Source organism: Acanthochromis polyacanthus, chromosome 19 (assembly GCF_021347895.1).
Source record: "Acanthochromis polyacanthus isolate Apoly-LR-REF ecotype Palm Island chromosome 19, KAUST_Apoly_ChrSc, whole genome shotgun sequence".
Classification (NCBI taxonomy): Eukaryota; Metazoa; Chordata; class Actinopteri; family Pomacentridae; genus Acanthochromis; species Acanthochromis polyacanthus.
Window position 1 is genome coordinate 13,644,035 of NC_067131.1, and position 26,911 is coordinate 13,670,945.

The 26,911-nt window shown below is 43.9% G+C and overlaps 1 protein-coding gene across 1 annotated transcript; it reads right to left on the minus strand.

Moving 5' to 3' along the window:
• Positions 1 to 772: 772 nt before the first annotated feature.
• Positions 773 to 17,260, minus strand: prr12a (proline rich 12a). The gene is made up of 15 exons (XM_022219768.2): positions 16,117 to 17,260; positions 14,127 to 14,284; positions 13,595 to 13,756; positions 8,610 to 13,339; positions 7,210 to 7,437; positions 6,369 to 7,065; positions 5,697 to 6,211; positions 5,299 to 5,415; positions 4,967 to 5,100; positions 4,178 to 4,644; positions 3,956 to 4,075; positions 3,302 to 3,399; positions 2,747 to 2,878; positions 2,289 to 2,384; positions 773 to 2,139 (listed from the first exon to the last, which is right to left on the minus strand). The coding sequence occupies exons 1-15, from the start codon at positions 16,197 to 16,199 to the stop codon at positions 2,005 to 2,007; spliced, it is 7,872 nt and encodes a 2,623-aa protein (XP_022075460.2). The 5' UTR covers positions 16,200 to 17,260; the 3' UTR covers positions 773 to 2,004.
• Between the last annotated feature and the right edge of the window lie 9,651 nt (positions 17,261 to 26,911).

Sequence of the window (26,911 nt, forward strand, 5' to 3'; positions counted from 1 at the left end):
TTGGTGGTTTTAACACATAATCAGAATAACAGATGAGTAGTGCATTCTTACATTAGCAAATTACAATAAATTATCAAAAAAGATTTAGATGTGGGACTGTTCATAAAGAATCTGGGGCTAAAACCTTGGAAACTCAGGTCTAACAATGCAACTGGTCCCCCTAAATGAAAACATGAAAGACTTTTACATTTTATGACATTTGCCACCATAAATTGACACAAAAAAATGGGGAAAAAAATAATCAGAATGCAGGAAATTAAGAGTTGAAAGGTTAAAATTTGCTGGACAAGGACAATCAAAGATCTGCTTAGTGTCTCCCCAACAAATAGTCCGACAAAATCTCATTTAAGAAATAAATTCATCTTCTAGAAGTCATATTTGTGTATCACAACATGTTTGTTATATATAAATTTCTAAGTTCTTCAAATTGGCTCTTTGAAAAATGCCAGAAGTTGGTGAGTTTTCTGGAGGTCTTCCACATGAAACTTGTGGAAAATGCCCAGAATGAACCCAAAATACATTCAGTTTTCTGCCATCAGATTCTGCACATACACGATCAAACATCCAACTCAAGGAACAACAAGAAACACATTTTTTCTATGTGAACTATGACTTCAATTAATCTCATTTCACTGCCCAAAAAGTCTTTTAAATGAGATCCAGCCAAAATGTTCTTACTCTACGGTGTAAACGAGTCAAAAATGTCCTCACAGAGATGGATGTTCAACAGCACACACACACACACACACACAGAGTAGGGAAACGAAACCGATTGTTCTTTGCAGATTTTATTTGTTTCTCAAATACAGGAGAGTTAATGTACAGAAGGACAAAGAATTTCATCAAGAACTGTACAATATTTACACATCTTTTTTCCTTTTTTATGGAAAATTAGATTGTTTTCAAAATAAGTCATAGTATGCACAAACATCAAAATGATAAAAATGAAATGACTATTTCCTCTTTAAATATTACTTATTTATACTCCTTCTTCCCACAGGGGAAATGGATAGTTTACTTCTTTTTCTTTGCACCTGCATGACTGATGATTGAACTGAAGCACAACAATGTTAAGTTTCAAATAGATTTTGCCATTCTCTTCTCCATTTTTTCTTTTCCTCCTTTTTTTTCTCGTTATTTTACACCCACTGTATTTGATACAATATTTCTCGACATCTGTTCTTTTGTATAGAGGGAAGACGACTTGGATATGTGGGTTATGATTGTATACTGAACCTGTGGAAAATAAAAAGGTATTTCAAATGTTCGGGCAGCAAAAACCAGCGCTTGTGAGAGTTTAAGTTAAAAACCTCCTCATATAAATAATAAAAATGTGTTTATATATTATCACACAGCTGACTGGTGCTGCCCTTCACGTAGCACAGAATGAGAGAGAGAGAGAGAGAGAGAGAGCATTTATTACACATTTCATGTTTCTATCCGTGGACGAGTCCGTGATCACGCTGCTCACAGCACACTCTACACGCAGTTTAAAAAGCATTCTCACCCTCTTCCACTCTTTTCAAAAGCCAACAGCTGATGTTAGTCTTTTCAAAAAATAATTTATGTAAAAACTAAGCAGTAATAGTTTCTCTTTGAACTATTGTCTTTATGACACACAGTTAACAAGATGTCAGTGGCTCCTCCGTTGACTTGGCATCGCGGCTCCTCCTCCTTTCCGTCCGTCCACCTCGCGACTCTCCCTTTTTTTTCGTTTTCTTTTTTTAAAATCAATGGTAAATTCCCTCTCGACCCCTTAATCCGGTGGGGTTTCACAAAGTAAGACATTTCTTTAGTCACTGATCAACAACAAGGGAAAAAAGAAAAAAAAAAAACAGAGGCCAGTGTCCGAGGTCACGTCAACAGACCCTCTTGTGTTCGTCAAGGGCCTTAGAGATTTGAAGAGGGTCAGGGGGCTGTACAGTGGGATCCATCTCTTTCCATTTTTCTTTTTGTTTTTTAAAATCCTCTCACTTTTTAAGTCGGTCTCTTTACGCGATCGAATCAGGCTTTGGTGCTGAGCGTGAGCAGCTCGATGAAGGAGCCGAAGAGGGTGTCCAGCCAGCTCTGGTTGGCCATGCACTGCTGCACCACTTCCTCTTGGCCCGGGTCCTCAGCTGCCTGCTCAATGGTGTTGGTCTGGGAGAGACAGACACACAACTGTGACCAAACCGGGGCGCCAAGCCAAAAAGAAAGCATATGGCGGCTCGAGCTCCAAAATGACAAAATCTTATCAATAAACCAACAGGACTGGAGCTCACGGTGTCGGTAGGAACATGGCTGCTTACCTCTTTCTTGCACTGTAAGAAGGTGTGGTATTTATAGTGATGCAGAGAGTGGTAGAGACTGTAGATCCGGTACGAGTCGGCTGACAGTTTAAGGTCCTATAAGAGAGAAATCAAATCAAGACTGGGTCAGTTTTATTAAATCTTTTAATCTCGCAGTGAGAAAAAAAGGAGCAAAAACAGAGCAGGTTTGGAAACTTGCAGCAGGTGTTTCTGTCACCCACTCTTCACTGCAGTGGTTAATTTTGTCAATGCTGTAGTTTCAGTGTCTATATTTTCTCATCCTGCTGCACGATGCAAATATTTTCTACAAATTGTACTCGTATTGGGCTTTTTTCTGAACCATAAATGTTGGAATCAGCTGAAATACTGTACACTACAAAACAGAACTTCTCAGTTTCTTCTTTAAAATGTAAATATTGATGACGGCTCAATCTGAAATAGCTCTCACGCACGCCTACCTGTGGTTTAGGCAGGGTCTTTTTGACTCTGTTGAGGGTCTTGCGGTTGTAAGCGTCACCGCTTAGCCGGATCCTCACCACTCCTGTGTCCAGGGGGTCTACGATGATCTGGGGATAAGCATGCAGGACCTCCTGTAATGGAAGAGGTAGGAACAGACACAGAACAGTTACATAAAGATAAACGTAACAAGAAAATTGATATACTTGTGTATTTTTTTCCTCCAGCAGCAGTAAATATGCTGATCTGGTACAGATAATAAAAAAACGGGGAAAAAAAGAGCAGTAAACAGTAAAGTTTGCCATATTTGCTTGAGAAATGATTAATAAATTATTCACTACTTTTCTGTTTTTTGATTAACCAATTTATCTGATGTCTGTTTCAGCAGTGGAATCCTTCAAATGAGTCTGGCACCACAAACATCAGCATATTTTACAGAAAGAAAAACTTAGTGTCTTTGGAAATGGAGGGTAAACAGCAAGATGAAGTAAACATTTTAAAAGTTATTTCCGTCCAGAAGGATCGGACAGAGAAGCGGCGCATTGAGGGCAGATTACCTGGTGCTGAGAGCTCATGCTGACTCTCCTCAACAACCTCCTCTTCTGTTCGCTGAGGATGCTGTCAATCTTCCTCATTGGGGGGAGGTAGAGCTCATCTGACAGCCAATCAAGGTAAAGGAGCTTTCATTAGTCATCATTCATGCAGCTGCCAATCATTTTAATACCAAGGACAAATTCAAAGCAGCTCTTTCTGGCTGCTGATCTATCCGCACTCCCAGGGCCTCCCTCCCACCCGTCACACCTTGTTTATCTGAATTTCAAAAACCATTAAAACATTCATCTAAATAAGCATGCCAAATACTATAAAGGTCCACTGCTACTGGGGGTGAAGTTTGTCCAGCTGGAGGCTTTGACCTAAAACCTGGCAGCTGACACTTGTCAGTGGCGGTGATGTTTGCTCAACCTGCCCAAACTTCCCGCTTCTGAAAATACCATGAAAATGCTCCAATACTGGAGTTTCAAAGCAGCTATTTAAGCTGCAGAAAACATGCAACCAGACAGGCAAGTCGGGTCTAGTTAGAGATGATGTTCTTACACAATCCAGGCTGCATTGGAGCATTTTAATCTATTTCTGTCTCATATGTGTCAGGGGATTTTTAAAGGAAGTTCAGCTGGTAACTATGTGGAGGAGGCAGTGTGTGCAGGTCTCACCGTCTGTGTCCTCCAGGGCTTGGATCATGTCGGGGTCCAGGGCTGTGCTCACCAGCATCTCCACGTAGCTCCTGAACATCTCCCTCATGGCGCGGTTGTTCACGCCGCCTTTCACTGGCACTGAGTGGGCGAGAAACAGAGTTTAAAACCACGCAGGGGACCTTCTACCATCATACTTCTAATGTCAAACTGCAAGCATTAAGAATTAAAATGGGCTCTCACTTTCATTTTCACTAGCTGCCTCATCCGATGAGTCCGAGTCAGACGATGAGGGTACTTCCTTCAGCCACTTCTTCCTCTTCTTGGGTGGTGGCTCCGCCTTCACTTTGGCTGGCTTGGACTTGGGTGGTCGCTCAGCTTTTTCCTTCTCCTTCCTCTCCAGCGCTTTCTTGTCCTCCTTCGCTCTGCCTCGTTCTGCTGCGCCGCCACGTTTCTCCACCTTCTCCTGCTGAGGCTGGACTCGCTTCTCTCTCTCCTTCTCGGCGTCCCTCTCCCTCTCCTTGGCTTTTGGCACGGCAGCTGGAGCCTCCTTCTTCTCTCGCTGCTCTTTCGTTGTTGCTGTGGTTGCCGTCCTCGTTCTCTCCCTCTGTTCACGCTGAACCGGTGGAGTCACTCTGTCCTCTTTCTCCGTGGCTCTCGGTGGCGGCTGGGTGGCAGGGGGGGATGCCATTCTGGGGAGGGACTGGCGTCTGTTGGACATGAAGAAACTGAGTTTAACAGAATGCATTTATACTGAAATCAATCTTGTCTACTACAGCAGTCAGCACACCCGCCAGGGCCACATAAATCCACCTGCTTTTTAAATTCTTCTTATGAACAAGGTTCCAAAATGGTGATGTTTCAACAATCAATAGCCTATTTCCACTGTTAGACTTCAGTCAACCAAGGCCCCCTGTCATCATACACATGATGGTTCCTACTTATTATTTGCAGGGGTAGTAGTGCACTGCTCAGCTGGGATCTCTTCTATTAAGTCTAATTCAATATGGACTGGATGAAAAATATGAGTACCTCAGAGCAGGTGTGGCTCTGCGCCACGGTCTCCGAGAGCAGACTCTGACGTAGTCCTTCTTGTTGACATTCTCCAGAAACTTCACATATATCCGCTGGTATCGCCTCTTCGCGTCTCCAAAGTAGCCAAGATACTGAACCAGAAACAGATGATAGATTTAATTATGAACCAGCAGAACTTTTGAATATCATTACTTTGATGATAATGTGGAAATATAGCTTGGAAGGAACGCATACAGAATAGCACAATATTTTTTTATGATATGACAGTTGAAACTGTGAAAAGTATCCAAGTCAACATGACAGTTTGCAGGTGTGGTTACATTACTCACATTGCTTGTGGCACAGAACTGTCTCTGCCCATCTTTGATCTCAGGGCTGAACTTCTGCAGCAGGGCTTTCTGCACCCTCCAGATGGGTGGAGGCTCACGGCCCGTCTGTAGGGCCAGCTGTGCCCAAACACAGAACACATAGTTAAGTGGGAAATCTTTCGGCGACCCACAGCTACAGAAGGATTCAAACAAACACATAAAAAAAGAGCACCAAAATTCGCTGTGGCGACCCCTGAAGGGAAAAGCCGAAAGGAAAAGAAGAAGACCAAAAGTTTTTTTCTTTGGTTTCAACAATAACTTAGATGACACTTTTAGTATTCTGTACTGACACCTGCAGATCAGTACAAGAATTTATGTATTGATGTGATTCTAAACAACAAGGACTGCTGTATAAATACCTTGAGAGTCCGAATGTCCTCCACACGCACCACAAACTCGTCCCTCTCTCTGAAGATGCCCTCCCCTCCGCTCTCGCTCTCATCCTCCTCACTCTCCCCGACGATGGCGGCGTCTTCTTGTTTCTGGGCGAGGTGCAGCGAGGTGATCTTCGGAGCTGGGGGCTCCTCGGGGGAGGCGGGGGACTCCGGAGACGGCATGGGAGACTCCTTCTGAGCTGCAGGTGGTGGTGGTGGGGGTGGTGGTGGTGGTGGTGGAGAGGAGGCTGACGGAGGAGGCGGACTGACAGGCTGAGGGACGGTAGCAGGTGGGGGAGGCGGCGGCGGAGAGGGTGAGGTGGGAGCGACGGGGCTTGGAGGCTGGGAATCCTCCCGTTGTTCCTCCGGTGGAGGTAGGGGTGAGGGGAGCGAGAGGGGAGGGAGGGGGGAATGAGAGGGGGAGGAGGATGAGGCAGGAGATGGGGGGACGGAGGGAGGCTCAGGGGTGGCGGGCTCTGGAGGAATCTCAGGAAGAGGAGCTGGAAGAAACAAGGGACAAGAAAACCACATGTAATCAAGTAATTAAATAAAAAAATGTACAAATACATGAAAAACATTCATTTCAAACTCGGCTGCAGAAAAATCAGTGTGCAAAATAGATAAAAGAGAATAAACAGAGAAGTGGCTGAGCCTCACCGTCAAGCTTAGGGGCAGCTAGGGTTTCCAGCTGTGGTTCTCTCTCCTCCGTCATATCGCTCTCTTCATCCCCTCCTGTGCTTCTTTCTTCCTCATTTTCTTCCTCCTCTTTGTTCTCATCCATGTCTCCATCTTCTGCCTGAAGGACGTCCGGTTCGTTGGACTGGGGCTGAGCGAGAGGAGTGTGCATGGCAGGTTGGGGGCTAAGCGTGGGGGGCTGCAATGTGGGGGTGAGAGGGGCCTGAGTAGGCTGAGTCTGAGGCTGGGGAGGCGGAGGGGACAGCGGGGGCTGGATGTTTGACGTTAGCTGAGGAGTGTCATACAGAGCAGAAATGGCTGAGGAGATGCTCTTCTGAAGGTCCTGGTTCTTCCCGACTGAGTCCTCCTCGTCGGACGAGAAAGAAGGTAAAGTCTCCAGGTTCCTCTTTAGCTCATCCTCTAAGCGCTTGGGGCTGGGGCAGTTACCCAGAGCCAGACCTCCATTCCCCTCACCATCCCCAAATGGAGGAGGTGGAGGTGGAGGAGGAGGTGCAGGAGACAGAGGGCGCAGACCCCCTGATTTACAGGGTGAAGAGTCGCCGTTGTCTGGTTCCATTCCTGGTGAGATATCCAAGCCTGGAGGTCTCTTTCCCGTCTTGAGGAAGTCCAAGAATGAAGCGACAAAGCCAGCCTTGGATTCGGAGTCCTTCTCGTCCCCCTAGAAGAAACACAAAGGAAAAATTCAGCTCAGCTCCACAACTGCCAAGCTATAAACTCTAACTACATCCATTTAAATTCAGCTTAGTGCAGTTTTAAATATTCTTTGCTTAGCATAGCAACAATATAATCCTGTAGCCATTACCCTTTCCTCCAGACCCTCTTCATCCACTCCTTCACTCATCATCTGGCTCTTCTGTTTGTTCTTGTCCTGACTTCTGCTGCTTTCAGTGCTGCAGGGAGGTCCAGGACTTAAACCGAGAGAGGGAGCCGAGCCAACTGAGCCGTCTGACAAAGCAGGGTCCGTGCCAGACAGAGAGTCTGTCCTCAGCAAGGCATCAGAGGAGGACAGGGTACCGATCGGCAACTTGATCTGAAACAAAAAGAAAACAGTAATATATAATCGTTTTATCCTGAACTAACATATGTCAGAACATCTAGAAAGCCATGATTCATTCATTTTTGAAGAGGAGCATTTAAATAGGGCAAACAGACCAGCTGAGCCTAACACTAAACATGACAAGTCCGAAAATAAAAGAGTGAGTGTGAAAGTAGAGTAAGGAATCACAAAACAGATAAAAAAAGAACGATCCTCGGCAGGCAAATGGCCATAGCTTGTAGCAGCCCTGCACTGGTCACACGAACTACAGAAGCTGCAGATATTGCTTGACCATCATTAACCTTCTGCCTGTAGGTTTGAAAGGGATGTTATCTTTTAAAAATAGTCAAAGTTACACCATTCATCAGAGACAGACACTCCAAAAACAAATCATTTTCAAGTATTCCAGCTATCACCAAAATAGTCATTTGTGTACACTTTTGTTGAGAAAATTAACCATTTTAAATCCTAATATTTCACTAAAACGAACTTTTTCTAAATGCATTATTTAATAAAAAAATGGGGAAAAAAAATCAATCATTGCACTGAATGGATTCTGTAAATAAGAAAAAAAATCTATGTTCCTCTGTGCAACTTAGAAGCTATGACTGACTGCTGTGACCGACAGTTATGACAAAAATTCAGGGACTCTCCAGCTTAAGTTGTGTTTACATACAGCAGATAAGAGGCATGAAAAGAAACAAATAAAAAATGCAGGTAGTAAATTATCTATAGCATATCAAGCCACCTTTTCCAGTGTTGATTACACCTGTGGAAACTTGCAAAAATGCTGTACATGTTGATTCCAGATTTTCTGATTTATGGCATTGTTACCGTGTCATACTGCACAAACACATTCTTGAGTTCTCTCTACCTCCAGTCATGGTCGTGCAGTTTCCATAGAGATACCAGATTTTATATTGCAGTGAAAAATCAGACCACAGCGAGCAAAAATATGACTGACAGCAGTAGCAACTGCCTGGGGTTCAGAGGGTTAATTCACAATGCCTTGCCTATATGCAAATCACTTTTTTATGTGCGTTTTTGCAAAGGCTACCACAAAGCACCACATTCAGCTTCGATATCTGCCGTTTGTTTTTGCATTTGCTAGCCTCAAACCTGTGCATGTAAATCCCCAAGCCTATTCTTGACAGAGTGCCACTGACCTTGAGAGGTGGAATAGGCTCGTGTTGCTGCTGGGGCTGGTGATGGAGCTGCTGCTGCTGATGGAGGTGATGATGGTGCATCTGATCCTGCTCCTTCCCGCTCATTTCTATGTACATGTCCTCCCTCCTTCCTCCTCTACCTCTGCTTCCACGGCCCCTACCCCGGCCTCGTCCCTCCACACTGAATCCGCCTCCTACTGTTGTTCCACCCATCTCTCCCATCATGCCTCGGGGAGTGTAAGGCTCAGGCATGGGGCGGATGCGAGGTCTGCCTCTCGGCCTTGGCGGTCCCTCTCTTTTGGGCCTAGTGGGCTTTCGGCCTCTCTTCTTGGGTCCTTCCGGAGGCAGCAGAGAGTGTGAACCCATAGACGAGTAGCCTGAAGAGTGGTAGAAATCAATGTCGCCCATTAACGGGCTGAGAGATCCACCGCCTCCTCCTCCCTTTCTGCAGCTGGACACCAAATCTGGTAAAAGGTCCGGGAGCCTCCGGCTGTTCAACCGGATGTCAGCTGGCTGGTCGGCTTTATCCTCATCATCTTCGAAGTCATATTCTTGAGCGTAGCTTTTCTTAGGCAGTGTGTTGGGGTCCCTGCGCTCCTTTAACAGGTGGAAAGAGCTGGACTTGAGGAGCTTCTTAGGACGAGATGAGCAGAAAATCGGAGACTGCAGGCCTCCAGAACCAGTTCCTGTGCTTGTTCCTCCAGGCCCAGAGGCCATTTTAGCTCCAGCGTTGTTAGGACCAGCAGTATTGGAGCCCATACCCATAGCTGGGGCCTGGGACTGTATCAATCCAAGCTGCTCGGTGTTGACAGTGGAAGGAAGCTCATGCGTTTTAAGGGAGTCTAGATCCAGAGTCATGGTGTTGTTGCTGGGTTCTTCCAGGCCATGACAGTAAGGTTCATAACCCTGATCTGCACCATGGTGACCCATTATATCATAGCTAGCTCCACTGCTTCCCCCTGCTCCGCCTGCACTCTGTCCAGCTTTCATAGAATCCATTCCTTCTTGCCCGCCATGGCTTTCGTTCATCTCATCCTGGCCTGGTCCTGCACCGCCAGCGCAGCTCGACTTGTAGTCCTCTGCACAAAACATGTCTTCCATTCCCGGAAAAAAGGAGCGGTCCTCATCCTGAAGGAGGGAGTCCGGGAAGCAGATAGACGTTAGTGGTACAAAGCGATTACTTTGTTGATTCTGGTCTGCTTTCTCCACTGGGCTGACTGTGTCAAACTGGTGCTGCTCTGAGCGCTGCTGGTCCAGCTGGCTCTGCTGAGGGGTGAGCTGGGCTGAGAGTGGCTGCTGAGGGTCCGGCTGTGGCTGGGAGTGGGCGGAGGCAGAAGGTGGGGGTATGTGGTGAGGGTGAGGGGGCTGCTGCTGAGGGTGGGGCTGGGTGTGAGGGTGGTGAGAGTGGGTCTGTTGGTGCTGAGAGGTTGGGTGCTGCTGCTGCTGCTGCTGCGCATGGTGCTGTGAAAGATGGTGCATGTGAGACGGCGTGGACAAGCCGATGTCTGGCTCGGTGAGGAAGGAGTGAAGTTCGGAGGCCGAGTGTTGCTGCGAGTGGTGAGTCTGCTGCGGCTGATGGTGTGGTGGGTGCTGCCGCTGCTGCTCCTGCTGCTGCTGCCTGTGGCGCTCACTGCTGCCTCCACTCCTTCCTGCGCTGCCCGGTCCACCACCACGTCTGTCTTCTGCGACAGTGACATCTGTGCTGGAGGTCTGAGAGAGGGAGCGCTCCAGCATGTCCAGGGAGGAGACCACTGAGCTTTGTTTGACCTGGCTCTGCTCGTGCTGATGTGGTGGGGGCCCGTGGTTGTAGTGAGCCGCTGCCACCTCCAAAGCCTGGGACTGCAGCTGAAGCTGGAGCTGGGTGGTTTGTGACTGAGACTGAGCCTGATGCTTACTTGAGCCAAGTCTCCCGCCGGCGCTCTCCATCACAGCTTGTTGTTGGCTGATCGAGTGCTGCTGCTGGGGATGAGAGTCCATTTTATGGTGCTGTTGGTGCTGCGAATGAGAATCAATTTTGTGGTGCTGCTGATGTTGATGCGAGTCCATTTTCTGGTGCTGCTGATGCTGCCGGTGAGAGTCCATTTTGTGGTGCTGCTGTTGATGTTGTTGGTGGGAGTCCATCTTGTGGTGCTGTTGATGAGGCTCCAGTTTGTTGCGGGTGGTGTGGGACAGCACTGACTGCAGCAGGTGTGGCGGCTGACGGGACTGATCCGTGGGAGAGTCCATGAGGGACGCAGCCGCTTGAGACTGAGAATGCTGCTGCTGGACCTCCGGCGTTTTCCGAGGATAAGGGATTTCTGCACGCTCCTGTGACTTCTTCTGGAGCTCCATTTGGGTGTGCGATGGTATCTGCGAGTGTGAGGACACATGCTGACTATGTGAGGAGTGCTGGGGAGCAAGGGAGTGCTGGCTGTATGGGTCACCTCGGCCATAGTGGACAACGGAGCCTAGATTGTCATGGTGATGGAGGTGGGAGTGCACTTGTTCAGCACTGCTCCTTCCTCCACTGCTCCGGCTGCTTCCAACAGACCTCTCGTTCCTTTGCTGCTGTTGTTGCTGTTGGTGATGGTGTTGTTGATGTTGCTGCTGCTGCTTCTTTAGGGACATCTCCAGCTGGTTGTCCAGCCCTGAGATGGATCCTCCAGAACCTGCATTTCCAACTCCAGCAGTAGATGTGGCACTGTGGGTACGTATGACACTCTGGGGGTGGTACCTCTCCTCAGAAGTCTTACCCATATCATAGCTCATCCCTTTGCCTGAATCAGTGGTTGGGGGTACTGACTGGGGCTGCGGCTGTGTCTGCTGAGATGTCTGTTGAGGCTGCTGTTGAGGATGGTGATGAGCAGCCTGAGGAGCAGGACTCGCTTGGGCTTGCAGCAGGTGCTGAATCAAAAACTCATCATCGTCATCGACTTCCTCTTGGGATCTCTGAGAGCCCACTCCGAGCATTGAAGTGTCCGCCTTTGTTTTGGAGGAGGTGGAATGATACGACTGGGGCTGAGAGCTGGGGCCTCTGGTGTCAGGGAAGCCCTGCGGTGAGGCTAGAAAAGTAGGGGAGAGAACTGAGGAAATGTATTTATTTGAGCCTGCACCTCCAGGAGACTGAGTGGGGCAGGTGGGCACTGGGGAGTGCAACCCTGGACGGATGATGCCTGAGTTGCCTGATGGGGAGGGGCTGGAATCTGGAATATGATAAGACCCTCCACCACTCCCTCCTCCACCTCTTTCATTCGTCATACCATTTCCTGCTCCTCCTGCTGACCCAGAGTTCCCACTCCCTGCACCACTGCTGCTTCCTCCCCCTGATGCTCCACTACCTGATGAACCACTTGATCTTAAAAGGGCAGGCGAGTGACCTGGCGCTCCGTAGCCGAGTGATGGGCTTCCTGCTCCTCCTAGAGAGGATGGAAGTGATCCATAAGCAGAGTCGGCTCCGTATATATCAGTGGAGTACGACTGGCTTCGCCCTCCTAAACTCCCATAGCCTTTTCCACCAGTCCCTGAGCTCAGGTCTTGAGCTTGTGGTGAACTAAAACCTCCATAAGACTGAGCGAGGTGGGATGGAGGTGGCTGGTTGGGGGAATATGACTGTGTCTGTTGTTGGGGCGGGGTCTGACCAGTAAGAGCAGAGGTGGGGGTCTTCACCGGGGGTACAGGAGAACCATAGCCTGAGAGGCAGGATTTGGGGAGAGACTGGGGAGCTGAAGTGGAGGTGGCAGGGGCCTGCTGCTGAGGTGCCGGGGGAGGTGGAGCTGGCTGAGGAGGTGGCTGTTGCCGGGAAGGGGCTGCACTGGAACTCGAGGTGGGAATCGAGTTAGAAGGATGAGCCCCAGAGGTGGCAGAAGAAGAGGAGGAGGAAGAGGAGGTAGAGGAGGCAGAGGGGGGTGTGTGAGGAGTTCTTGAGGATGATGCCGAACTTCCAGAAGAATATCCACTGCTGGAGCTGCTTTTAGTACCTTTCCCAGCTGAGGATGAAGACGAGGAGGAGGAGGAGGAGGAGTAGGGGGGCTGAATGATTGGTCGATACTGCTCAGTGCGAGAGGTGGGCTTGTGGTCAGATGAGGGGCTCTGGTCACCCAGTGGGCTGCAAGAAAGGCCAGCATGCCTGTGGTGGGTGGCAATCTGCTGGTACCCCGCCCCTCCACAGCTGAGGTAGTGCTGAAGAGAGTGGGCAGCAGAGGACGAGAGCTGCGACTGAGCTGGCGTGGGCCGCTGGTAGTGCTTGATGACGCTGTCCTGTCTGGGCACGGCCCTCTCCTGAGCCGAGTTAGACTGTGACTGGGACTGAGGCTGGGGCTGGGCTGAGGAAAACACTGATGGATTATACAGTTGGGAGGATTGATCTTGAAGCTGTGAGGACAGCAGGTTGAACTGGTGCGACTGCAGGTGCCTGGCAGAGGACGCCTGGGCTGATGTGGCACCCGTGGGATCCTGGCTGCCCCTGTAGGCAGCTGCAGCAGCACCCTGCGAGGACAGGAGTCTATCAAAACCCAGGCTCGACTGGGAAGGGGCTTTGATGTGTATTAGGGGGTCATGTGGAGAGAGAAGGCCATTAGATGTAGGACTAAACGTGGGTGTGTCCTGGAGGGAAAGCGAGGCGGTGGGGAAGGAGCGGCTGGAGAAGGATGCTGGATGTTGATAGGCTGATAGTGCCGAGGAGGAGGGGAAAGAGCCAGAGCCAGGAAGGGCCCCGGAGATGAAGAGTTCAGGAGGAGCAGGCGTGTGCATCGCTGTTAGGAAAAGAAAAACATTTCAAAATTACTCAGTAACCATTCATTTAAATTAAAAAAATATTTTATATTATTCAAAAGTTAGTCTGTCAACAAGTACAGTAGAATGTTTACATGCTAAATATGAATGCTCAGATAGTAACACCAACAGAATAATAATGCGACCAAACATTAGGAGGTTTTTTTTAAATGTCATATCGACTGTGGGGCCTGTTTGAATGTCAACACATCAGGGAAGATCCAACCAAGCCCCACCTGTCTGCCAGGATGGTGTGCGGAACTGGGAGAGAAGGGAGGAGGCAGAGGGTGGAGGCTGGGGACCCCGGGACTCCAGGGCTGAGATCAGATTCATGACGGACGCATCGGGGGCAGAGGGGCTGGCATGGTGCAGGCCAGTGTCAAAAAGCCCAGATAAACCTTTAGGGTGGAGAGATAGAACAATTAAAAATCGATTAATTGATTAAGAAGTCAAATAGTAACAGTTGGTTGCAGAGAGGTGAAAAAAATACAGGATTTTGGGATCTAAATTTAACCGTCTCTAAATATCTAACTTTATTTTTAACAAATACACAGACTTGGAAACAGAAAATCAGAAGTTTCAGAAGACGCTGGCAAAACTGTATGGAAATAAATACACACTTTAACATGAAGGACTTTGATTCCATTCAGGTATAATGTGCACATTTTTCAATGACAATAACCTACCAGAGCCTGCCTGGACAGACACAATAATTCATTGCCGGGGCCCCTTATGGTGGTGACATGGAAGGTATGACATTTATCTTACCCAAACTCCGTCCAGCTGCTCCCCAAGCCCCGCCTTGGCCAGAGCTCCCTGGGTGGTGATTGGTGGCATAGCCCTGCAGAGGGTGTGGGGTGGCGTAGGCTTGTCGGTGAAGGAGCTCAGACTCAGGGTGGGATGATCTGGAACTCCCATATACAAGACTAGGAAGAGAGAGGGGAGTGGAGGGGGTTTGTGAAGTGTCATTAATTTCAGAGTACATTTACATAAACCTAATCTGTTCCCAAAATGTGACCCTTGAGAAAAGTCTGTCTGAGCTGGGCTCACTTTTAAAAATACACCAAATCTGACATGCAAGTGAGGTAGTTCTCCAATTGAAGAAATTCACACTTCAGATGCCAGCTCATTAGTGTGGCATCCATATTTAAGTCAAGGCTTCTGAGCAGCACCCTACAGGTGAACACCAACTCTTGATAAGTGTTATGTATGATTGAGGAATCACAGTATTACAAACATGATCATTTTACAAAAATCTGTACATGCAAATCTGTCCCACCAGCAGTGTAGTGTCTGCACAATGCAAAAATAAAAGGATAGTTAATTTGCAATTATTATCATGGAACCACAAGACTCAATAAACGCATTCATTTTATATTTTACAAACTGAACAAACTCCTTATTCAACTCTATTGAGTTCCCTGCTGTACATTTGTGCTTTACAAAAGCCAGATGAAATGCGTGGCTGCTACCGGGCAGATAACATGCTAGCATTTGTGCTGCTGTTAGCACCGCCTAGCAGCAGTGCACAGCAGCTAAAGGTAGAGATGCAGAGAGTAGGCCTAAACTGCAAGGCCAGTCTTGCGTATAAATAAAGCATGGGTCACCAAACTGCACAATAGGTCTAAATAAAAATCACAGTCTTCTCAGTTCACATCAGACACAAGCGAATAATAAGCCTGTGGCCACAGTGATTATGTTCATGTAGCTAACAGCTGGATGGTGCAAGTCGACGCAAATGCATGCTAAGCTGCATGCAAACACCAGCAACTACCCGGGTTTGTTTAGCCAAATATCACCTCCTGGAGGAGCGTGGTGGCTTCCTAGTGTGATCGGGCTGATAAGTGTGCGTTTAAATATCACACATGTTGCTAAATAAAAGCCAATGACGTTTGCGTGCACAGGCCTCAACTTGCTTCCCTGCAACATAAAGCTAGCTCCCCTGCTAACCAAAGCTAAAAGACACAGCAGCTACCTAGAACACAGTCCAGGCATTTTTCACCATCACCTCATGCATTCACGCTGCATTTACTGGTTTTATTGTATCATTAATACAGAAGCTGCAAATTGCAGGGTGGTCGCAAGAAAAAAAAGAATTGGGCTCAATTTTATTATGCAAATGAACATCCAGAACCCACCAGCAATTATCTAGATCACGCTTGGGCAAAATGCAACCAAAATGCTCGATTTTTTTTTAACAGTGTAGCAGCCAACCCCAGCTTCAGATTTCTATTTGACGCTGTCTTTGCAGTGTAGTAATTTATGTTTAATGAAATGGTGTCCCCTCGGTTAATGTGCATCTTGTTGATGTCTGTCAGAGGGGCTGCTGTGGAGGGGGTTTGCTGCGTCTGCACTCCTATCAATCCTATGAATTTATCCATCAAGGATCTGTGTCCAGGCCTGCACACTGGGAACAATAATTCCTATGGATACTCCAGACACCCCCCCCCCATCCCTCCCCACCTCCTTCTCCATCTCCACGTCCATCACTTAAAAAAAGTCTGTCAATCACATTCAATTCATATCCAGCAGCCTTTCCTTTCTCCACCCCGCCCACCCCCACGACACTCCACTCATCCATTCCCTGTTTATAATATTATTACTATGCAAGTGTTTGGATGACAATGCACTACACATAATGGCAAGGCATGGCGCTCCATATGAAGCCAATGGCGACAATTTGTTTACATGGGGTCACATCATAGCCCTGCACAGTGCTCTAGTGATGCATGCACATTGTCTTGAATCCAACGCATACCTTGCTTTAGCCGATCTCTCGTAACTCCATCCTGCTCCTGCGCCCAAATCACCAAACCCTGTTCCCGGGTAATTTCTATCCATTTATGCCTCGTACAGAGCGTGCGATGAGGATGAAAGCGACGAGGGCAGATTACGGGAGAGAGAAAAAAAAAAAAATCCAGTCTTTCCCGTGCTCGTTTTCAGGCTATTTTCCCCGGTTTCATAAGCAAGTCCTCAGGAGTGGAAAACAGCATATTGAAAGAGAAATGGAGGGGAGGAGGAGAAAGCTGGATGAAAAAAGAGGGGGGTCTACGGGGTTATAATCCAACCACCTCCAAAAAAAGCCACTCTTCCTCCTTTTCCTACGCCTTTTATCATTTCCACGAAGGCAGCCCGAAAGCAGTCATGGTGAAGATGCCGCGGATTTTGGCCGGTGATGGGCGAAATGCTGATAAACATTTGACTTGAATGCGTCCCTTTCTCACCGTCTCTCCTCCCCTTTCTTTAGGCTAGTTTCGGCTACGCTGCTAGCAACTGGAAAAGATTGCGATTGACAGGGCCACGTTGGTAGCAATCATATCCCTCAGCAGACGAGCAAAGAAATCCCCAATTTCTAAATCTTTTTTTCTTCTTCTTCTTCTCCTCCTTTGCATGCAAATGGTTCCCACCCCCCTCCGGAGCGGAGCGGTGTGCTAGCAGCAGATGCTAGCTGTCAGTAACGACGCATCAAAATAAAACAGGGCTGCTTTTATTTCCCCCCTAAATGCTTCGCTCCCCTTGTTCCTTTTCACGGCCGTTCAAGGCTGGAAAAAAGCGACGAAGAGGGTCGCTAACGCTGGAGAAAATTCAGGAAACAGCGCGAGAAAAAAGCGTGAAAACCGAACGAGGAAGTGTAGAGAAAAGCAGGCCGCGTTTTAATATTTTTACTCATTTTCCTCCGGAGACGCCATTTTTGAAGGCGGCTAGCCGCTGTCCGTCCTCCCTCTCCCCCTCCGTGTCTCACCGCCGAGACTCACTCAGTGTCTGCGGTGACCTCCATTCACTAGTCTGACTTCCAGCCGTGCTCGCTTTTTCCAAAATTTTCCCCTTATTTAATCCTATCAATCCCACACGACATTTACTCTTAGCAATCACCCGTTTGCCCTTCTGTTAGCATCCTAGCGCTAAAGTATCTCCAATAAAAAGCAGATTTAAAGGCCTCCTGCAGCTACTTTGCAAATTCACATCCAATTTATGCATTTTTTTCATAACCAGTAGCAACTTGCTATCAAAATCAAATATCCTGCATTTTTCTTCCGGTCGGTAGCATTTTATTATTGTGCAACATCTTAAACACATCAACACTCATTATATTTTATTTGTTGTTTTTTTGTGTGTGTGCAAATCTTATTATTCAGAGATCCAGTCTGCCATAGCCCCTCCATATGCAGGTTTTATTTTCAGCCAGCAGATGGCACACTGGATTTTATGTTGATTATAAAGTAGGAGGGATCTCTGGATGCTGAGACTGAGAGCTGCTCTTCATCATTGCTTTTCTGCCACACTGGAATTGGCTTGATCACCATTTTAACCTGTTATTGTCTCCAATTGCGTGACACAGTTAAGAGAATCTACTAAAAACATGTTGCAAATTGGCATCTTAATTAGTCAATAGTCACTTGTAAATTGCAGAATATAAATGTGATCCCCTTTGTTTAGTGATAACACACACACCTATTCTTAGAGGCCTGTTTGTCCAGAGATCCATCATTGTGTGTGAATATGAGCGTTTGCTGCCCTCTAGTGTTGAGTTTGAATTCTTGAGCTAAAATACTGTCAATACCAACATTTAAAATGAACTTCTTGTGAGATTAGCTCTAATCAGAGTTTAACAAAACCATGTTTAAAATGAGTAAAACTAGAGAAACTACATGTGAAACCAAACAGTATAATCAGAAAAGAGAGCTTACTGACACAAATCAAAATATATAAATGATTAAAGAGATGCTGTAATGATCTAGAGCAGGGGTGTCAAACATAAGACCCGCAGGCCAAAACTGGCCCACCAGAGGGACTGTCAGTCAGCAGCTAGTACAACAGAGTTTGGTTTGGTTGAACCCTGTTGTTGATGCATTGCCACAACGTTTATGCATTTTTTTAATGTATACATTTTCTTGGTTTGCAAGGCAGGGGGACAACTTAACCTTCTACCATAATAGTTCCCACTTTAGTTTGTGTGGTGTCCTGGTCAGGAATGCTACACACGTGGAAATAAATGGGAATTTAAAATATTTCTAGATCTTGACAAGTTGTAAAATACAGGGTGTCCCAAAAAAATGGACATAATTTGTGAAATGTCCATATCGGGGTGACAGAAGAAATTCTATTTAATGGGATTTATTCTGGACGGAAAATGTTTTATTCTACAAATTTCAAATGAAAAATTCTGGGGGATGGTAATTTGATGTAATTTGTCCACATAACTGGGAATTGCAACGTCCAGATCTGCTTTCAAACAAATTCATGTTGCGCATTCACATTTGACTGAGTGCTTCAATACACAGAACACCTTTTCTGTTGCAGTAAACGGCATGTCTAATTCTGACAGCAGAAAAACAAAAATGATCACACTTTTTTGAACAAAAAGTGCAAAGAAATTATTAGGTGATGAAATTATGTAAAAAAAAATTGGGACACCCTGTATTGTTCAGTTCCAGATACCTGCGACTAAATATTTTGCACCTTTGTAGACACTCTGATCTGTAAGTTGTGATACACAAATTGTAAACTGAGGCATATTATTGTTGAAATTTCACTTATTTTTCTTCATAAATTTCAGGTTGTTCATAATGTTTTGTAAACAGATAGTTTATTAAATGTGAACATTGTTAGAATGTACTATTTTGCACTAAAACAAAGTGAAAAAATTTTGAAATATTTGTTGGTTATTATGTTATGATTTTACTGGTCCGGCCCACTTGAGATCAAACTGGACTGAATGTGGCCCCTGAACTAAAATGAATTTGACAGCCCTGATCTAGAGTGTATAGAAGAGGATTTTAAAACGTATTAATGCCGTCTCTGGGATAGAATTGGGTTTTTCAGACTTTCAGACACTCTGCTCTTACAATCACAAACATCCGGTGTTGGAGCATCGGCTACATTTTTCCCACTGTCATTCATGACAGCTGGTCCAGTCTTCAAGTTCAGCTCTACAACTGTTTCCTTGCTAGACTGATATTATTCAGAGAAAACTCAACATCATCGCAAAAGTTAATCAGGTTGAGCTTGCAGCTTCTCTGTTTTTTGGAGGAACTTGATTATTTTGATCAATCCATCTCTAAAAAGCAGCAGCTTTGAAAAGTTAAACTTCCCCATGTGTTTGTGGAGTTTAAAGCTTCAGCACTACACTATTTCTTCATTTTAAGCTCATTTTAAACTAGTACCGCATAGTTTACTGTTAAATCATATTTAATCAGACTTAAAAATTGATAATTTTTGGTGTAACCACTTATATAAAAGCAAAACGTAAGTGACAGAGTATCTTTCATGTTTTTTTCATACCTTCTTTTAACCCACAATATCAATAACACACAAAAAGGACACATGCTGGTGTGTCTTGTATCAAACTGATGCAATATAAGCACCTCCAATTCGATACATCACTATATTTCGTGTCATTATGAATTTCCTAGACTCTAAAATGTTCAGTGACTTCTAACATGTTGCTAATTCAGGCAAAGCTCACTCAAACGTGAATTTAAAATGCCCCCAAGGCTAAGGTTAATTTACATTGACTGTATATTTCATGAAACACTGGAGCTCATTCTTACTGCCATCCAGAAAGGGGAGAGTTAATCAATTACCCTTGGACTGTGAGGACCTATAAATATTAATAAACGCTATATATTAAGAACTGATGTACTCTTACAGCCTCTTAGTGTCTCGTGGTTGTGTGGGATTAATCTTTGTGTTACAAAATGCGTAGCGCAAGACAAAGCACAGGATTTTTTTCTTCTAATTTTTCTAAGAGGATTCCTCACACTGTAACACTTGTCCTGCTTCAGGCATCCCATAATACTCATAAATGTGCATATATATACTATCCGGTTCATTTGACCTGTCAGTTGTGTCCATTTATATTGTTAAACATTGATGCTACAAGGATTTTTGAGGCCTTGATGTTCATTATATTTAGATAAAGCAGTGGCAAAGATTTTAAGTAAATGTATTGTTTTATGCCATATGGGGGAATGAACAGCCTTGGCAGAGTACTACGCTCTCTGACTGCTTTTCTTGTTTGTTTATTTTGCCAAATGGAATTTTGTGACACCTTGATGTATTTATTATGGGTCAATGGTTCTATTTACGTATTAATTAATTAATTTTTTTCAGTTTTTACAGGTTCATTTACTCATGCAAATATTAGAAGTATATTTTTTGGATTGCCCTTTGGCTGTTGGTGACTTTAGGTGTTCATTTTACAGTAATCTCTCAATTGAAATTTAACATTTTTGGGACACATTAATAATTATTACTATATAGAGTGTTTATTTGGAAACTGTCACATAGTAAAATAATGTTTGGTATTCAAGCCTACCTATAGCATGTGGGGAAGGTGATTGGTTGAAGTTGGTTGGCTGACAGTGGCTTCTTTTAAGCACAAACCATTTGCCTGATGAAGGTCAGTAGCACAGAACTGTTGCAGATAAATGTGTTTTTGCAGGTTAGACAGTTTGGATGAGTCTGTATCTGCTAGGCAGCCGTCGAATTAAACAGATGAGTGAAGAGTTTCTTTGTTTTGTTTCTAAATATGATCATAAAATAGGATGTATGTTGCTGTAATTTCAATCCTTCTAGTGTTGAGGTCCATAATATTTCTTTATTCCTGAAAAAAAAAGAAATGAAATGAAGACATATTTCTGTGCTTGGTTGATAACACTTATTTTGATGAGGAAACTGTTGCTTGCAATACTTTTGCATGAAAACTGTAGATACTTTTTGCCAATCCAGGACATAGACTGTATATAAAGATGGACGTAGCATCTGGCTCCAAAAATGAAGCCAACCTGGAAGTGTCAAAAACTTGCAATATCACGCCGTCCGCTAGAGTTGGCTCCAAAAAGCTTTTGCTCCATAGACCCCAATTCATTTTTGGAAAAAATAAAATTTGATAGACTGATTTTCTACAGCTCAGGATTTTTTTCCCGTTAGTTTTCATGGTCAAAATGAGAGATCAGGTGGCCGATCTTAAAATAAATTAATACTGAATTTTAAATAAATCGTTAAAGTTGGCGGAGCCAGGGGGCGTGGCTATACTTGACAGACAGTCTTGTCTGGAATGATTGACAGATCCTTTAGGGCAAGGTTTTCAGCAGTCTGGCTTCAGTCTGCCCGCCCATAGACTGGTCCTGCCCCGAGTTGTTCTCCGGTCCAGCCTGTTTGATGACGCTTTTTACGTCACTGGCTCCAAAAAATCCAAAATGGTGACCAGGAAGTAGCAAAATCCAGGCCTCATTTTCTCAGCGTTGAAACTGATGGGTGACGTCACGGTTAGTTCACGCCTGATCCAGGATAATGAGAGATGCTTTTCTTACATTATATTGTCACTGTTGGAAAGAAGGGGTTATGACGTTACATTTATTGTACTTTCATCTTTCATTTAGAGGAGATAATTGGGTTGATGTGCCTCAAAAGTTAAGCAATTATATGATTTTTTTAAATGAAAGAAAAGCATTGCTCTATTTTAGTACCATTTATCTTTAGTATGTAGTTGCATACATGTAAATGAACCGATGGGGTAATAAAATATATTAGATTGCTAGACAAAAATAACTCCAGTGAATCTTAAAATGCTGGACAACCTTTCTCTCAAAGGTACTGCTGTTGCTGCACAGAGGAAGTTTTGGCACCCCTAAGCAGGTTTTTGCAAGTGCCAAAATCCTAAGAATTTAGAAAAATATATAAACGAACTGCTTTTTAAAACCACATTCATCAACTGGGCCTTCATTTGCTCAAGCAAAATAGTTGTTTTTGTTTATGGCATGGTCAGAAATAACAGGGAAATGCATCATTTTCAGTCCGATAAGGTAGCATGGACTCATTGCCTTTACTGAATCTGGACCGGTAATGCTCACTCCAGGACATAGTCACACCCCAGTGGCCCATGTCCAAAACATGTGCTCCTGTAGGAATTAATCACACCAATGGTACACATGTCCACTTTTATTGTTTATCTTTAAAACCTGAACATTCAGTATTATTCCAGAAATTGTGTTGCATCATTTCTACAGGCGTCCTCAATGCTAACGTCAAAGTTTTAATGCTTTCACAAATACTACATCTCTCAGTCCAAACATTTAAGCCAACAAAACTGTTAAAAAACAAAGCGAGGAACCCTAGTGTTCTTTCAGGGAGAATCCCACCGTTAGCTCCCCTGCGGTGAGTAATTTAAAGGCATTAAGAGGCTTTTGTAATGTATAATTACTGACTCAAAAGGGCACCTATCTGCATATTCATTAGAGGGATAATAAGGGAGTAGAACAAAAGAAAGGATGAAGGAATGTTGAGAATACCTAAATCATACAGGTTGATGTGCATAAATACATTCCACAAAATAATGTTTGGGCTCAACAACAACAACAACAGCAGCAGCAGCAGCAGCAGCAGTTGCATCAGTCTTTTTAAGTTATGACAACTTCTAATGAAAATATGTTCAACCAACAAACTACACTGAATTGGGAGAGTTACTTTTTAATTTATTTAATGATTTGTACGCATAACCTTTAAAGTTGATTTCTCAAAAAACTAAGTTGTTCCAAGTAGTATTTCCACAATACATTAAAATTGAAATTGAAGTATTATGTACTTACTTAAGTTTTTAAGTTGACAAATTAAATAATTTTTAAAAAGTTGTGTAAGCAGGGGAGGAAAAGGAACTTCAAATTTTGACTTTGACATTTTTAGCTCAAAGGAATTTCCTTAAGTCACCTCAAACTGAACTAATGTTGAAAATTGTGTTTTAACTACAGATTATATTTAGTTGATGCAATTACCAACATTATTATATCAACCCACCCCGTCAAAATTTGTAATTTAAAGGGCTTATCTAAATCATTAAATCAGAAGTTCTATCTTCAAGATGAAGAAAATTTCAGTTCAAATAAATTTCAATAAGTCATTCCAATTCATTTTCAAATCAATTAATGCAGAAAATTGAGTTTGTATGACACATAATTATGAATTAATGCAATTACCAACATTGCGATCAAAAAGTGTTTGCAACTCAAGAGGTTTGTCTTAAAGATTAAATTAGATGTTTTATCTTGCAGTCATGCATTTAATGATGACAACAGGTCCTGTGAATTATTTTTCAAGACACAAGAGAGACGCAGAAATCACTTAAAAACACCGAGGCGAATAGGAGCGCTGGGAATTAAAGTCAAAATTTCTTATTAAATACACACTTCCTGAGTAATCTCTTGCCAGTGATCACTTTTCCAGTGGACTTCTTGACTTCTCCCTCTGTTAAGCTTGTCACACACAGTCACTGTCATGCCTCCCCCCTCCCCTCCCTCACCGTTCGTACTTGACTGCAGCTCTTACAGCAGAACACCTCCACAAACCCCAGCTCTCGTCTGTCAACATGCCAGACTGTAACGACTGCGTGCCGGCACCGTGCCAGGTTATCAAAGAGGACGTTGATAAATGGTGAGTTCAGACAGGAATGATTTGCACTGAAAATAGCATTTATTACACAAATTTACATTCAATATCATAAAATGTGTGGGTTCATTTTCTCCAGCCAGTGTGACAATGTCTGGCGAGTATAAGAGCAGGAATAAAAGTGCAACCTTGGTTATAACTTATCAAGCTCAGCGCTTAATATCCATTGTATTCATATTCACTTGTCATCTGGGTTCAACCTGTTTGAATGCCTGAGGATGAGAACTCTAATAGAGAAAACTTGTTTACAGCTTTTGTTAAGTCCACCTTACATCATACGACTGAGTGCAATGACATTTACATTGGGTCCCTACAGTAACCTCAATGTCTTGAGAAGCATAAATAGATCTGCGGTTTAAGATTCCACATGTATTGCAGAAGACAGGTATTCAAGGCTGTTGGTTCATGTTACATACGTGCAAGAAGCCGCAGATATTCAGCGTATGTCCACGTGCAGCGGTGATTAGTGTCACTGAGCTGCTGCACAGATTATTCACTCATGTTCTTCACTAAATGCAGATAAAAGCTGCAGCGGAGGTTTGAGTTGAAATACATTACAGTGGAATAATCCCTGGGATGCACTATATTTAGAGATATTCTGAAAGTGCCCACAGCTTCAGGTGATGTAGCTTCTCATGTGTTTCATATTTACACCATGTGTTTTGCACAAGTTAAAAATGTTTGTGAATGAGTAGAGACTGGTTTTGTTAACCTGGCTTTGTGTTTCAGTGTCAGAGAGAAGGGAGCAGAAGGCTGTAAAGATCTGATAGATGCCTTCCAGGCCTGTATAAAGACTCTGTCTGAGGGATCATAATACAAAATGAAATACATTGTTAAGAAAATGTAAGTTCACACAACAGCTACTGACTATTAATACAGATTCTTTCCCCCAAATAAACCAACTGTAAAGCATACGATCTGTGATTTAAAGCAGGTACGCAGTCCCTGTAAACCTGAATAACAGTAATTTAAAGCAGCAAAAGGGTGCTATTTGTTCATCTGGTGTATTTTTTCTTTGAGATATTTCAAATTAAAGTTTTCTTTCCCCTGCCACATTGTCTGTCCATTTTACTAATGCCACTGGCAGATAACCAAGAATATGAGTTCACTGAGTTTGTGAGAAGATAAAAGCTGCAGCTTATGGAGACTAAAAGGGAGAGGTAATAATAGAAAATAAGTGTGATATGGCTGAATGATCGCAGGCCATGGCAGTAAAAATGCTACACAAGATTAAAAAAGTGAAACAGAAAAAGAAAAGCTGACATTGAAATCAGAAATTTTATATTACTGCTAAAAGTGAAGCAGCTCCATTGACTTTGTGAAGGAGTGTTTGAGCTTTTCTGTCCATCAGTCAGTTAAGTTCCATGTGGTTCTGTTCCATATTTAATTCTCCATAATTCACACCATTCATATCTCTGTTCATAATTAGAGTGAATGCACTCTTGAGGTCAAACCATGTTTTATTACATTTGGATGGTTTGATCGCTTAATTTCTCACATATTCTTCACCACTTATTGCTGCCTTGTCACTTTCTCTCTCTTTGATTTTCTTCAGTCACGCCTTCACTTGCCAGTCCTTCGCTCTCCCATCCCCTTCCCTGCTTATTGCACTGGACTGAACCATCTGAAAACAGAAGATGGGGGTGATGATACTTCTGATGCTATCTACTTCTGTGAATGTGTATTTTTGTGTTATAATTGTTCTAATTCCATTAAGGGCTGAACTATAACACTGATTATCTATGCACTGTCATTTTATACGCATAAGGAACAATAAAAGTCAATGCACCAAACACAGCATACTGTTTTTCTTTGGTGTTATTATGCCAGCTATTTTGCTTTTTAATTAAATTATTCCGTGCACTAGCTGCTGGAACTTCTCCACTGGCCGAGTCTAGGCTTCTACGCGCCGTAGTTACTCTTAATAGAATTAAGAAGAGCTTGTTAATCTCTTCTTAATCCTCACATTAGTACCTGCACTGAGCAGTCTAATGTCACTTTTCCAGTCTGAGCTCTGGCAACGAGTGTGGGGATTGTGGGAATGAACAAAGATTAGACTGGAGAGCGGACCTGGAAAGGATGCTTTTCCAGAATCTCTCTCTTCATAAAACCAAATGAGATTTTCAGAAGTTGTGGAGACACACAGGTTTGCGTAAAAGGCTAACTTTATTCCACCCTACAAACCTTACAACTGCAGACTTTTGCCCTACTTTTTCTTCCCCCAGCTTTGCTTCTTCAAATCCCACGAAAGCATAATTTTCCCAAGTTAGTTTTTTAGTCTTAAGGTTGGTAGACCTTATTTAATTCCTCCTGCTGGGTGTGTCACTCACAACAGGGATGTAGGCCTGCTAGTATTCTTTTTTTTTTTTTTAATCTCCAAAGCTTATCAAAACAAACCAGAAAGTAGTAGAATGAGTATCTTTTCCGTTCTATTTCTGCACCACGGTTGGGAGACAAATCCTGCTGGCTGCGTGAAAATCAACCAGCTAGGCGCAGATGAAGATGGGCTTTGGGGAATTATCCGCCCACACACAACATTTCAAATTGAGATTTTAGAGATTTTTCAAGGCACTTTACAGATGATACATTCAAATGTCCTACTTACCCTTTTTATAAAACTGTCATCTCTGTGTGATTCACTTGAATCATCAGCCAACCCTGCTCTGCTTCCTCTCCAGATGAGGAGCTACAAACAATTTCGAGTTAATGTAGAAAAAAATGACAATTGTGCAGAAGGTCGCACAAAGCATTTGGTTTTTATGTTAGTGCTTTTAAGTCAACTGATTTGCCTTTTTTAAAGTGATGCTTTGACTTGGAATGAGAAAAAGCACGTCTAATTTTTACATTATGAATAAATCTGTTCTGTTCAAATGTACCGAAATGTCACGACAGTGTGACAAAGAGCCAAAACCAGGACCCTAAAACTTTAGTACTTAAACGGTCTTTTAATAATTTCCTCCTGTGACGCATCTTTAGTAACAACAGCTTATCAGCAAACACTAAAATTAAATGAACGCATTATGATAGAAGACTTAAAGAAGCAGTCTGAAGATGGATCTTTCAAAAAATAGTTGAAAATAACAAGTACATGAGTAAAATCAAATTCTGGG

What these genes read in the sequence shown, in the direction of transcription:
- prr12a (XM_022219768.2), bottom strand. Translation starts at nt 16,199, where the DNA reads ATGGATAGAAATTACCCGGGAACAGGGTTTGGTGATTTGGGCGCAGGA. An exon ending in AAGAGGGTCTGGAGGAAAGG is followed by an intron (nt 7,066 to 7,209) that starts GTAATGGCTACA and finishes TGTTTCTTCTAG; the next exon opens with GGGGACGAGAAGGACTCCGA. An exon ending in AGCCCTGGAGGACACAGACG is followed by an intron (nt 3,400 to 3,955) that starts GTGAGACCTGCA and finishes ATTGGCTGTCAG; the next exon opens with ATGAGCTCTACCTCCCCCCA.